Source organism: Ceratotherium simum, chromosome 2 (assembly GCF_057802395.1).
Source record: "Ceratotherium simum simum isolate JZ-2026a chromosome 2, ASM5780239v1, whole genome shotgun sequence".
Taxonomy (NCBI): Eukaryota; Metazoa; Chordata; class Mammalia; order Perissodactyla; family Rhinocerotidae; genus Ceratotherium; species Ceratotherium simum.
In genome coordinates, this window is record NC_141901.1 from 72,086,529 (window position 1) to 72,099,171 (window position 12,643).

The 12,643-nt window shown below is 36.2% G+C and overlaps 1 protein-coding gene across 4 annotated transcripts in view; it reads right to left on the minus strand.

Annotated features, from left to right (window-relative positions):
• BTBD8 (BTB domain containing 8) overlaps nucleotides 1-12,643 on the minus strand; it is a 78,620-nt gene that overhangs the window by 41,821 nt on the left and 24,156 nt on the right. For 3 of the 4 annotated variants that reach the window (XM_087447568.1, XM_004420851.3, XM_087447574.1), the window contains 2 exons: nucleotides 11,889-12,006; nucleotides 1,475-1,564 (listed from right to left, as the gene is read on the minus strand). In XM_087447568.1, the coding sequence (XP_087303694.1) occupies nucleotides 1,475-1,564; nucleotides 11,889-12,006 (208 nt within the window). The remainder of the gene's footprint in view (nucleotides 1-1,474; nucleotides 1,565-11,888; nucleotides 12,007-12,643) is intronic. The other variant, XM_087447581.1, reaches the window with a different exon arrangement.

The window sequence follows — 12,643 nt, forward strand, 5'->3', positions numbered from 1 at the left end:
CATTGGTCTAGTCTTTTCTGTTCTTTAAAAAGCACACTGTAATAAAGGCATGCATGTGATTCCATGGATGTGTAATTAAATCAGTAACAGTGGCAGTTGCTGAAACTATATCCAAAAGACAGGCTGCAACATATGCTGTGATATGTGTATTGAAACTGTCGTAGAATAACTAAAATGTAACCCTCTAAAGGCCCTGGTATGAAAGAAAAGGGGTTAGGTCCTTTTGTATATGTGTTTCATTTCTAGTAAATGAATAAAATATGAAAAAATAGAAACACATATTCTTACAAATCACATATTCTTACAAATGTTTCAAAATTCCATTCGTTATAGAGTGAGAAATTACAAAACGAAAAGCATTTAGGGATGTTTTAGTTAGTAAGAGAACCAGATGGTTGTAACCTAGAAGGCTCAATTATAGGCCAGTGTGACAAATAAATGGTCAGTAACAATTTATCAATACTTTCCATGTATCCACTGTTATGGAATTGCCACTATCACCAATCCACACCCAAGCCTCTGGCCGAGGCTGACCCAGTCAAGGAAACATCCATGGTCAGAATGATGCAGGGCCAAGGGGCCCCCTCAGAACTTCCAGGCAATTTTCCTACTGAGAAAGCCCTCCCCCATGTTGATTCTCACACTGATTATCTGTGGCCAAAAAACGTTCCATTTCACCATTTAAAGTAGTTCATCTCTTAATAACTGTCTCAGCAGTTTATATAAACTGCCACCAACTGTTCTGGCCAGCAGCTACTATTTAACAGTTTTGGTGTAGGTTCACCATTGCACTATCATAGATTATTGAAATCCATACCTATACAAATTATTCTTAAAAAGAGAAAGAAAGAAAGAAAGAAACTACCTGCTATAGACTGAATATCTGTGTTTCCTCAGCCACCCTAATTCATATGTTGAAGCCCTAACCCCCCAGTGGCTATATTTGGAGATGGGGCTTCTAAGGAAGTAATTAAGGTTAAACGGGGTAATAAGGGTGGCCCCCTACCCTGATGTGATAGGATTAGTGTCCTTATAAGAAGATACACCAGAGAGCTCTCTCTCTTCCTCCACCTTCCTTTCACCTCCCCGCCAGCCCCATGCACTGAGGAAAGGCCATTTGGGCACACAGTGAGAAGTGGCTGTCTGCAACCCAAGGACCCAAGGAAAGAGCTTTCACCAGACACCAACCTTGATGGCACCTTGATCTTGCAGAACTCTGAGAAAATAAATTTCTATTGTTTAAGCCACCCAGTCTGTGGTATTTTGTTACAATAGTCTGAGAAGACTAGTACACTATCTCTATTATTAAATGCTCCCTTCTACCTCTCATTTTCAGAAAATGTACTTTGTTGAATTCTACCACGAGAAATATTTCATCGAACACAAAGGAAAATCAGATTCACAAAAAGCACTTTGCGTGACATATTATTTGCAATCATTTGCAGTCAAGCTGCCTTGTAAAAAGTATACTTACCCTTGAAGAGTAATATGCTCTTGGGAGCTTTCAGACCAACAGCCACTCAACATTGCAGCAAAATAACTAGATCTGGCACTTAAAATGGCTCTAAAGGGAAGATGGGGGAAAAAACACAGGTAAACATTTAAGTACTATGCAAAATGTAATTTTTTATGAAAATCTTCATCTTTATCTCTTAAAACATGACAACAATCTATTTGTCCTGTTTGTATTCACGGGTAGGATTATCATAATAATAAAACTGATAAGCCTATATTTATACCTAAGTATTTTGATTGCTTGATTAAAACATTAATTCCCAAGTCTTTTTTATCTTTTTAATTTTTTCTCTTGAAAGCTCTTTAATTTTAATAACAGTTGAAACTATTTCCATGAGTAAGAGAGTAATAAATCATTTACAAATGGAGAAATAAAGACCAAAAGATGTTACTCACTATCTTGAGGAAATATCAAGAAGAAAGAGACCAGAACTCTAAAGGTACTGAGTTCAAGTTGAGAACTCACCCTAATTACGCTCAAGAATGGCTATATCTTAGGTCTAAGGAAATGACAGAAAAGATATTTTCTTTTGAATTTCCATTCTATCTTTACAAATAAAATGCTAATTCATTCATTCTTTAATTCAACAAATATCTATTGACTTTTATTTTGTGCTAGGCATTATTCTAGGTGCTGGGAGTACAGAAGTAAATGAGATACAGAGATCAATGCTATATTCCAGTGGAGGATGAGATGGAAGAGTGGAGGGGGATAAAGACACTTCTGGCAATGGCTTACTAGGTTGTCTCAGACCAATCCTCTTGCTGAAAATGGCTAAAAAGATGAGCAAAACACGTATATATTAAAAAAAATGAAGAAAGAAAGCATGATTCTAAGGCATCAGAAAGCTACCATGGTGGTAGCTTTTGAGACAAGTTTTGAGACAGAAGACAAAGGAGATGATCCAAGTGTTTGAGGCAACTTTTTCCATTGAGGCAGTTGCAAAATCTGAAAGCAAAAGCAATGGTTGAGAGGCTAAGAAGCTGAGCACAGATTCTGGCAATCTTCCCAGGCTTGGAGGCACACAAATTGGAATTTGGGGTCTATTAAAGAGAGGAGAATTTGGTGGATACTCCGGGATTTCAGTTGGACTCTGAAGGGCTACACCCTAGGAAAAAGAATGAATGGGAAATTGACAGCCCTTATTAGAACTGAAGTCCAACTTTGAATCAGCTCAATCGTGACTGGAATAAAGTGATCTGCATCTAGCCTAACTGCTGGCCAGAAGCAAAATAGCTCACAACAGACAACCAACCATCAAACAGAAGAAAAAAGTTGGAAGACATGATTTCAAGACTTACTATAAAGTGACAGTAATCAAGAGAATGTGGTACTGATGTAAGGATAGACATACAGATCCCTGGAACAGAATTGAGAGTAACGAAAATAGACTCACACATATATGGCCAATTGCTTTTCAACAAAGGTGTCAAAGTAATTCTAGAAAGACAATCTTATCAACAAAAGGTACTGGAACTGGAGGTTTGGAGCGAAAGAAATGAAGCTCAACAGTTAACCTCACACCATACACAAAAATCAACTCAAAATGGATGAAAACCTAAATATAAAAGCTAATACTATAAAATCTCTAGAAAAAGGTAAAAATCTTTGCAACTCTGGGGTAGGCAAAGATTTCTTAGCACACAAAAAACATGAACCACGTTTTTAAAAAAACATAAAAATTTAAACTTTAACAGAATTAAAAACTTTAGTCCTTTTAAAGTCACTTTTAAGAAAATGGAAAGACAAGCAAAATGTTGGAAGAAAAGATTTGCAAAACATGTATCTGCCAAGTAACTTGAATCCAGGATGTTAAAAAAACGATTAAAACCCCATATGAGATATAATGTATCTTATTTATAAATATATATTATATATATAAAATACATATATAAGTACATAAACACCCCAACTAAAAAATGAGTGCACACACAAAAAATTATGAGATAAGAGCCAAATTGATAGAAACAGTTTTACTTCAAAATGAAAGTTTATGGCTAGTTATAAAGAATGACATTACATCAAGTTTTCAGCATTAGATTAGGATTGGAAAAAGCTATGGTCAGAACCATACATGATTCATCTGAAGGCGAAAAAAAGGTACACGTCTGTTTCTCAATAGTTCACTTGTATTAAAATTTGTACCAAATCACTCTCTTTAAGAATGCTTTAAAAAAATGGGCAAAAGATTTGAACAGAAACATCACAAGATGTGCAAATGGCCAGTAAGCACATGAGATGGTACTCAACATTACTAGTGATCAGGAGAATGCAAATGAAAACCACAGTGTGATAACACTACACACCTTCTAGAGTGGCAAAAATTTAAAAGACTGACAATGGCAAGTGGTGGTGAAGATGTGGAACAACTGAAACTCTTCATAGCATGCAGGTGGGAGTATAAAATGACACAACTTCTTTGGAGAAATGTTTGTCAATTTCATAAAAAGTTAACATCCACTCACCACATGACCCAGCAATTCCACTCCTAGGTATTTACTCAGAGAAATTAAAATATATATTCACAAAAAGACTTGCACACAAATGTTCATACCAGCTTTATCAATAACAGCTAAACACTGGAAAGAAACCAATATGTCCATCAACAGGAGAATGGATAAACAAATTGTGGTATATCCATACAATGCGATACTACTCAGCAATAAAAATTGAAGGAAATAGTGAAATACATAATATCCAAGGATAAAGCTCAAAAACATTATGCTGAGCAAAAGAAGTCAGACACAATAATATGTCCAAATTCATTTATATGAAATTCTAGGACAGGTAAAATAACCTATAATTTAGCAAACAATAAAAAAACCAAAACCCAATTAAAAAATGGGCAAAAGATATGTACAGAAAACTCACCAAAGAAGATATAAAGATGGTAAATAAGCATATGAAATTAAGTTTTTGCCTAGGGCCAAGGAGAGGGGAGGTACTGATGGCAAATGGGCACAAGGGAACTTTTTGATGAAAATTCTCTATAACTGGATTGTGGTGGGAGTTACACAAGTTTATACATTAGTCAAAACTCATCAAATTGGACTTGGTGTGCATTTGATTGATATGAATTCTAACTCAATAAATTTAACTGTGAAAAAAGGATGAAAAGAACACTTAATAAAGAAAATAACAGTCCAAGATGATTTCCCCAGTGAATTCAAACAAATATTTAAGGAAGATATAAAAAATCGATCTCACTCAAACAAATAATAAATAAAATAGAAAAAAAAAGAAATACTTCCCAACCACATTTTATGAAGTCAACATAACCTTGAGACCTAAACCTGACAAGGACATTACAAAAAAAAGGAAAATCACAGGCCAACACTCTCATGAATATAGATGCAAAAATCTTAAGCAAAATATTAGCAAACTATATCCAGCAATAAATAGAGTGAATAAACATCACAACCAAGTTGAAATTATTCCAGGAATGCAGGATTGCTTTAACATTTCAACATCAAGCAATATAATTTAGCACATTAACAAAATAAAGGAAAGAAATCATGTGATCATCAAAATAGATGCAGAAAAGCATTTAACAAAATTCAACACTCATTTACAGAATCAATCAAAATCCCAGAAAGCTATTTTGTAGGTATTGACAAAGTGATTCTAAAATGTATACAGAAAGTCAAAGAACCTAAAATAGCCAATGTGATACTGAATAAGACCCATGGCCCCAGCTGCAGCACTCTGAATCTACACCACATTGGTCCCAAGACCAGTGACTGAGCACATCAGGGATCCTAACGCAGGCTGATTCCTGGGAGAAAGGGCCTTTTTGTTTTTAATAGTTTTATTTATTTATTTTCCCCCAAAGCCCCAATAGATAGTTGTATGTCATAGCTGCACATCCTTCTAGTTGCTGTACGTGGGACGCGGCCTCAGCATGGCCGGAGAAGTGGTGCGTCCGGGTGCGCCCGGGATCCGAACCCAGGCCGCCAGCAGCGGAGCGAGTGCACTTAACCACTAAGCCACGGGGCCAGCCCAAAAGGGCCTTTTCTGATGGGTGACTTTGGATTCAGAACTTTCCAACAGCCTGCCGAACATTCCTCAGAACTGCACTGCAGTCTAAGATGCTTCTACCCAAGCTTCCTTCCTTCCCTTTCTCCTTCATTCAGGGTCAGATCAACATCGCAGGTTAACAGCTCTCCCAGTCATCTCCGGATTCCTTCCCATGTTCTCACACGCACTTATCCTGTAAATTTCTTGCAAGTCTAATCCTTTCTTCGTGTCTGCTTCTCGGAAACCTTGAACTAACACAGCATGTGAGACATTTCCATCTAAGTAAGATTAAAAGCATCTGAGGCTTAAACAACTACCCTGACCTTAAGTCAGAAACTTAGAAAACATTCCTATTTAATTAAGATACAAGCCTCAGTTTAAAAAATAATGCTGTAGATAGCATGGTGTATTAAAAATCTTTGCCAAATTTTTCACTTTCTAACATGCCAAAAACTATTTTCTCTTTTTGATTAAATTTAATCTCAACTGACAAGGCTGCTTCTGGCTCTGTCGAGATGCCCTAATTTTTCCCTTGCTCTTGCTTTAAGTACATTGCTATTCAATACTTCCTGATGGAGGCTGAACTAGATTCACTACTCCAGGCAGAATAATGACCTGGATTACTCAGAGAAGCTTTAAAGAAGGAATTTTTTTTACTGGGGCTATTTTTTAAAGTACTCTTGCTCCAAGAATATCTTTTTTTCCTTTTAGTTCCACATAACGGAATACGGGTTAAACCCAGAGCACTGAATCCAAACTTTTTGGAGCTGTCCCTATGACCCACTCCACTTCTTTGCAAATATCTTAAAGAACATAAACATCAAAAAAAGAAAGTTAGCTTTCTCTTGAGACATCCATTTACTACAGCTCTTATAGGATTAGCCTTTCCTAAGTTAAAAAATGATTTGTAAAGTGTAGTGAATGCCCTATTATCCAACACAATTAAGACTGATAGTCATTTGGTTAATCAAAAAAATCAGGAGAGAATTTTAAAAATTATTTGTATATATCATAATCATTTTATTCTAACTTAAAAAATAAATATGCATTCATTCACTAGTCTTACACCAATCTTTTTTAATATGGGTTTGCTAATTGGAGCCTCATATTTCTTGCAGTAACTATACCCATATACACTGTCTATGATTTCTAGTTCAAACTTCTCTCAAGTGAAGAAAGAAATTTAAAACTTTTGTGAAGTATAGAATCATCTTAAATTTTTATAATTTTCCCTCAAACTTTTATATTGTTTCATCTATACTGAACTCAATAGCAATTTTTAAAGTGCCTCTTTCTTATTAAATCTTTCCAAAGCATTCACTTTAGTTTTCACCAGAACACTACCTCTCTTCATATTTCATGTATCATTGGTTTATATGATATTTCATTGTTATGCCATCAAAATAATAAATTCAAATGGCATTAAACAGGTTTGGGAACAAGCCCAAGTGTCTCTTGGGAGACACAAACCCAATGACAGGAATGGAAATGTGTAGGTATACTAGAGAAGGCCTCCTAGCCTTGCGAGTTCTGCCCACATGTCAGTATGTTCTATAGATAACCTCTGTCTGAAGAGTAGGTTTAGTCAAGTTTAGTTAAGGAGCTTCTATATAGCAGGTTTGTTTCCTTTCAGGTGCCCAGGGCCTTTTCCTTTGGTTCCCCATTGCAACCTCTCTCAAAGGCCTGTGGTACCAAGGAATTTCACCTCTTTTCCCTCTGTTGTTCCCACATCTAATTTATCATTATTTTAAACCTCTCAAGTGGACAGGGTTGACCATTTATCACTAATAAAGTAAGTAACATTAAGATGTTAGTAACTCACTTTATTGCATGGTAATTTGGGATTTTATTATAATTATTTCATTAAAGCTTACTAGCAATCCTAGTAAGGCAGGGAACAGTAAACTTTTTCTGCAAAGGGCCAGATAGTAAACATCAGATATAAATATATTAGGCTTTGCAGGTCCCTGCCACATGTACTTCTTTGTTTTTTGTTGTTTTATACAAAAAGAGGCCACTGACCAGATTTGGGCCATATTTTGCCAACCTCTGCTATAAGACAAGGTAGAATAGGTAACAACTTCCCTCCTTCCCAGATATCTAAAACATATTTGCAGCAACTGACATTTACTGAAGGCTTACAATGTGCCAGGTATTGTGCTAAGTGCTTTTTGTGCATTATCTGATTCAATCCTCACAGCCATCGTATGCTATAATTACTATTACTATTCCTTTCACAGATAAAGAAATTGAGACTTGGAGAGAATAAGTAACTTCCCAAAAATTAAATGGTGGAATCAGAATCTACACCCAGAAAGACTGACTTCTGAATTACTAACCTATATGCTTCTGAAAAAGCTTCCAGCTGATTTACCCCAGAACATAGAGCTAATTAGTGGTACGGCACAGACTAGAACATTGACCGCCTGACTCAGTACCAATTTACTAAATATTCAGAGAAATCTACATTTTAAAGGGGGATTTGACAGCATTTTAACGCAATGAATGAATGTCTAGTGGTATAATATTAGGCACTGGAAACACAGGTATTTTGGAAGGGATATCAGATCTTGAGTGTCACAAAGCTAAAATTAGGAATCACTGCCCTGCTTTTTCAATAAAGCAGCACAAGAGAATCTTAATTATGGAACACTGAAGTACAACAAATAAATTATTTAAAAAATATAACAGATTTGGTTTCTCTCAGAAAACATTAAAATAATAAATAACACTATAAAACGGGAGATAGCAATGAAGTGGGTCAGGTAGGTACTTGGGGGTAGGCTGAAGATGACAGAAGGAAATACAAGCAGAGAGAAATGTGCAATTTACAGATGGTATTCATCTGGTGACTGAGAGCAATTCAGGCAGGAAAGCAATGTTACAGAGGTCCACAACAAGGGGTAATGTGTGGTAGTATCCTAGGAAGCAATACTCAGAAAAGTAGTAACATAAATAACAAATGGGCCCCATGAACTTGGAGTCCTCCTTTTATTATAACCTCCCTCCCCCGCCAAAATAGCAAGAGTTCTTTTTATTTCTCCTTTGAGCAGAAGTATTAGAGACAAACAAGGACGAACGATGTGGAAGGGATGGAGAAGTTATGCTTTGGAGATGAAAAGGCCTGTCTAGAGGCTGAAGAGTGTAGTAAAGGTGACTTTCCTTGGAGGCCTATTGCTATCCCACCCTTCCTCGGATTGGGGGACAATACAAGCGATTCAAACCACGTTTCTCTGCTTGCCCCACATAAGTAAAGGGTATATAGGCTGCTGCTCCCATCTACACAAAAGCTTGCATCAAAGGCCTATCACTTAGACAATGACATCAAACACTCACATAGTACTTACTATGTGCCAGGTACTGTTCAAAGTGCTTAAATGCAATAAGTAATTTAATCCTCACAATCATGCTATGAGAATGGTACATTTATAATCTCCCATCTTTGATGAGGACACTAAAGTACAGAATGGTTAAATGACTTGCCCAAATTCATGGTGGAGCTGGAATTGAAACCTAGGCAGACAGGCTCCACACACAGTCCACACACTCTTAACCACTCAGTCATAAATGACTTCTTTGGCTTAGTTGTGCTACCAAGGGATTAGCATCAGACTGTCTTACAGCATATAAAAGGCTCCAGGTATGGGGCTGGGGATCAAGGTAAAGACTGGACAGAGCAACTAGCAACTGGAGACATAATGTTGGAAAAACTAGGGTATCAGAGATGTTTCTGAGGAAGGAATTTGAACATGAAAGACAGTGACTCAATAAAAGAAGAAATTACCTCATTATCATACCAATTTGAACATATTAAACTAGCAAACGAACTATTCTAAAATTTGAGACCTAACTTGAATGTAATTCTGATCATAAATCCTGGTCTTTGTATTTGCATTAATTGTTCAATATATGAGTACACATAATTGAAAAATTAAAGCAGCCATTTTACAAATGGATTTTTAGCCATACCACTAGAACAAATGCTGACAGTGGTCAGCTAAAACAAGAATTCAGAAAGTTCTAATGTTGGGCTTTAGACTACATTACATGAATTACTGACATAATATTCCTTGAGCTGAATAATAAAATTAATATGTATTAAACAGAGAGATGTTGGAGTTTGGACTAGGAAGGCAATCTTGGGATTTAGAATTTGCCACTGTAACTTACATAAGGGCACTAACAACAAAGCAGGAAAACTTAAGCCAGATCTTTTCAAAACAAATCCTCAGGAAATTGCCTTTCTAGTTAATATAAATTTATTTTTTATTGCTAGGTGGACAAAATAAACGAGAAATGAGAGCAAGAGCTGCCTGGAATACAAACCTAATATTCTAGACCCAGCTCCTAAAACATAGTCCAATGTCAGGCAGCACACAGAGAGAGGACAAATACAGATACCATTTGAGGACATATTACAAATGGTCACAGGGTCCTGCTTTCCCTGTATGACAACAATAGCCTTAGGACTCTATAAATAGAACTTCGGTAGGATGCCCACATGGTTTCAAGAAAAACCTGGACACAAAATAAAATTAAGTTAAATTAATTTTAAAAATAAAATTGTGTTGCTCCCTCCCCAAAAGAAAGAAAGACACACACATACACCATGATTTGGGAAATATATATCCATGACATGGAAAATACCTTGATAAATATCTATTACTCTCTGAATTTTACTATACATAATGCAGAATTCATAAAAACTAGGAAAATGTGTATATGTCTGTACATATATTTAAAAATTTATGTTCCCACTGTTACTGCCCAATGTGGGGCCTTCTGCTCGCCGCAAGACATGCCAATAGTCAAGAGGCAAGGTAAGGTGGTAGGAGAAAATGGACTTTTAATTACAGCTTGCTAGCAAGAGGGAAGATGGCCGACTCATGTCCAAAAGAACCATCTTAAGGGGGCATGAAATCTTACAGCAGTTATATAGGCCACAGTGTTATTGGGGAGGGGGTTAGGAATGTTGACCTTCTGGTGTTATAGACTGGGAGTGCCACACCAGATCTTTCAATTTTCACTGATGATGGCTATCAGCATAGATTCTCTGTTCAGGGGTCATCACATTCCTAAGGAACTCAAAAAGCAAAATTATCATCTTATCGCAGCTGGGAGGTACATGCACAAGCAGGGGTTGTAAAATCTACAGAACAGTTAGATCTCCTGGAGGGTGCATATCCAGCTGGGTTAGTTTGTCAGAGCTCATTCAAAGTTACAATAGAGTTTTTCTTTTCTACAATATGGCTTCCCTTATGTCAACCTTGTCTTGAGCCAGTATCACCACAGAGAAAAGTTCAAATTCTTAATGGTAAATTGTCTGACTGAAACTGCCAATCCTAGACTTCAGCGATGTACTGCTGTCAATTAACTGGCAAACCAGTATGATTTCTGAGAGCACCAACACTACTGTTTGGCTTGGTGGATTCCTGTAATCTAAACCCACTGCTAATTTTCTTAAAGGCTGTGTACCCTTGAACCTAGAAGACTGCTTCTTGCTACTGCAAATAGTCTGGTTCTTCCTCTTCAGGAGCACCAAAGTAACTTATCAACATTCTATTTGAAACACAAAGAGAGGCAGGGAGGAGTACTGTCTGGGTTCCTCAGTTTTCCAGTTCTGATTCTAGTCCATTGTGAGGCCCAGCTATACTTCTTTCCCTTGAGTTCCAACAGAAAATGTGTTATTTCTTATTTAAATTTTTTCTTCTTTTAAGCAGATTTTAGTTTCTTGGGAAAAAAAGCCTGACCAAAACAAGCAGCAGGCTTTAATTTGAAATCTAAATGCCTGGGATCTAAACAACCCAATTCTAAAGCAGAATAATGGTTTTTAAAAAGTACATTGAAATATTAAACCTCCTAATCAATGCTATTCATGAGAATCATCTATTTTGAATCAAAGACTTGGAGCCAAAACGCATTCAGAGAAAATACATGTCATTCATGTAGAAATAATCATTCTCAATACTATAATGCCTGTGAAATTAAAAACTACATTTAATTACATTTTCTGTGACAGTGGCTTTCAAACCTATTTTAGGCAACAGAATATTTTCTTCTAATGAAATCTTAGGTTAAAGCCCATTGCAAAGCATAGATGAGAGGGCAGCTGCTCTGGTTGAAGTATGTGCGCATGTCCAGGTAGGGGCATGTGTGCCTGTGTGAACCTGCAGGCAGAAAACCCTGCCTGATGGCAAACCTCTTCCCTTGTCAGAGACCCCCTGCAGCATCACCGTGGAACCCCTGTAGCCTATGTGAATCAGAGCTTGAAAACCACTGTGCTAGAAAGAGACAGCCACCATTTTACACTCTACTGTCACAACCAAGACACCAAATCAATCACATGCCTATTTACCTGTGAGCTTTAAAACTTTTTCCATCAACATAAATATCAATATCTGGGCAACAATGTCTCAGGTAAAGTTTCAATAAATCTTCTCCTAATTCAGATGCAGGATCCAAGTCATAATTATCTTTAAAAGAGAAAAACAAGACTAAAAAATAGTTTCTTTAATATTATAAATATCCAAAAATTTTGTGTTCTAATATTAGCAAAAGGTTTTTCCACATAGTTATCTAGATTAGCTACTGAGAGAGAGCAATAGTGACTGGAATATTTAACTGGTAAATTCAAAATAAAACAAAATTTTAAGATCATCTATACTTTTTACTTTGAAATATATATTTCCAGTTATACTTAAAAATTGAATATAGATACATATTTAAATATAGGTAATATTATCATGAAACTATACACCAAAAGTGAAGCTATTTTATGAACATCTGACATAGAAAGTTACAAAATTTTGCAATTTTGATATTCTTTTTCACTACTTAATGCCTTCCTGTTCCTGTTCATGGATTTATGGCTAGAATGATCTGTGAACCAACACAAATTCAACTGAAATCAATAGGATTTATAGAACACTTACTATGAGTTTAGTACTATGCACAGTATGGAGAAGTATAGAAAATAAATATTTTAAAAACTATCTCTACTTCAAAAGATTCACCATTAAGGTAGTGGGAATTGAAATATAAAAACATGTACATACAAAAAAGAAAAATACTACACTGTATATCATAGCTTGTCATTCCAGACACTTCAGT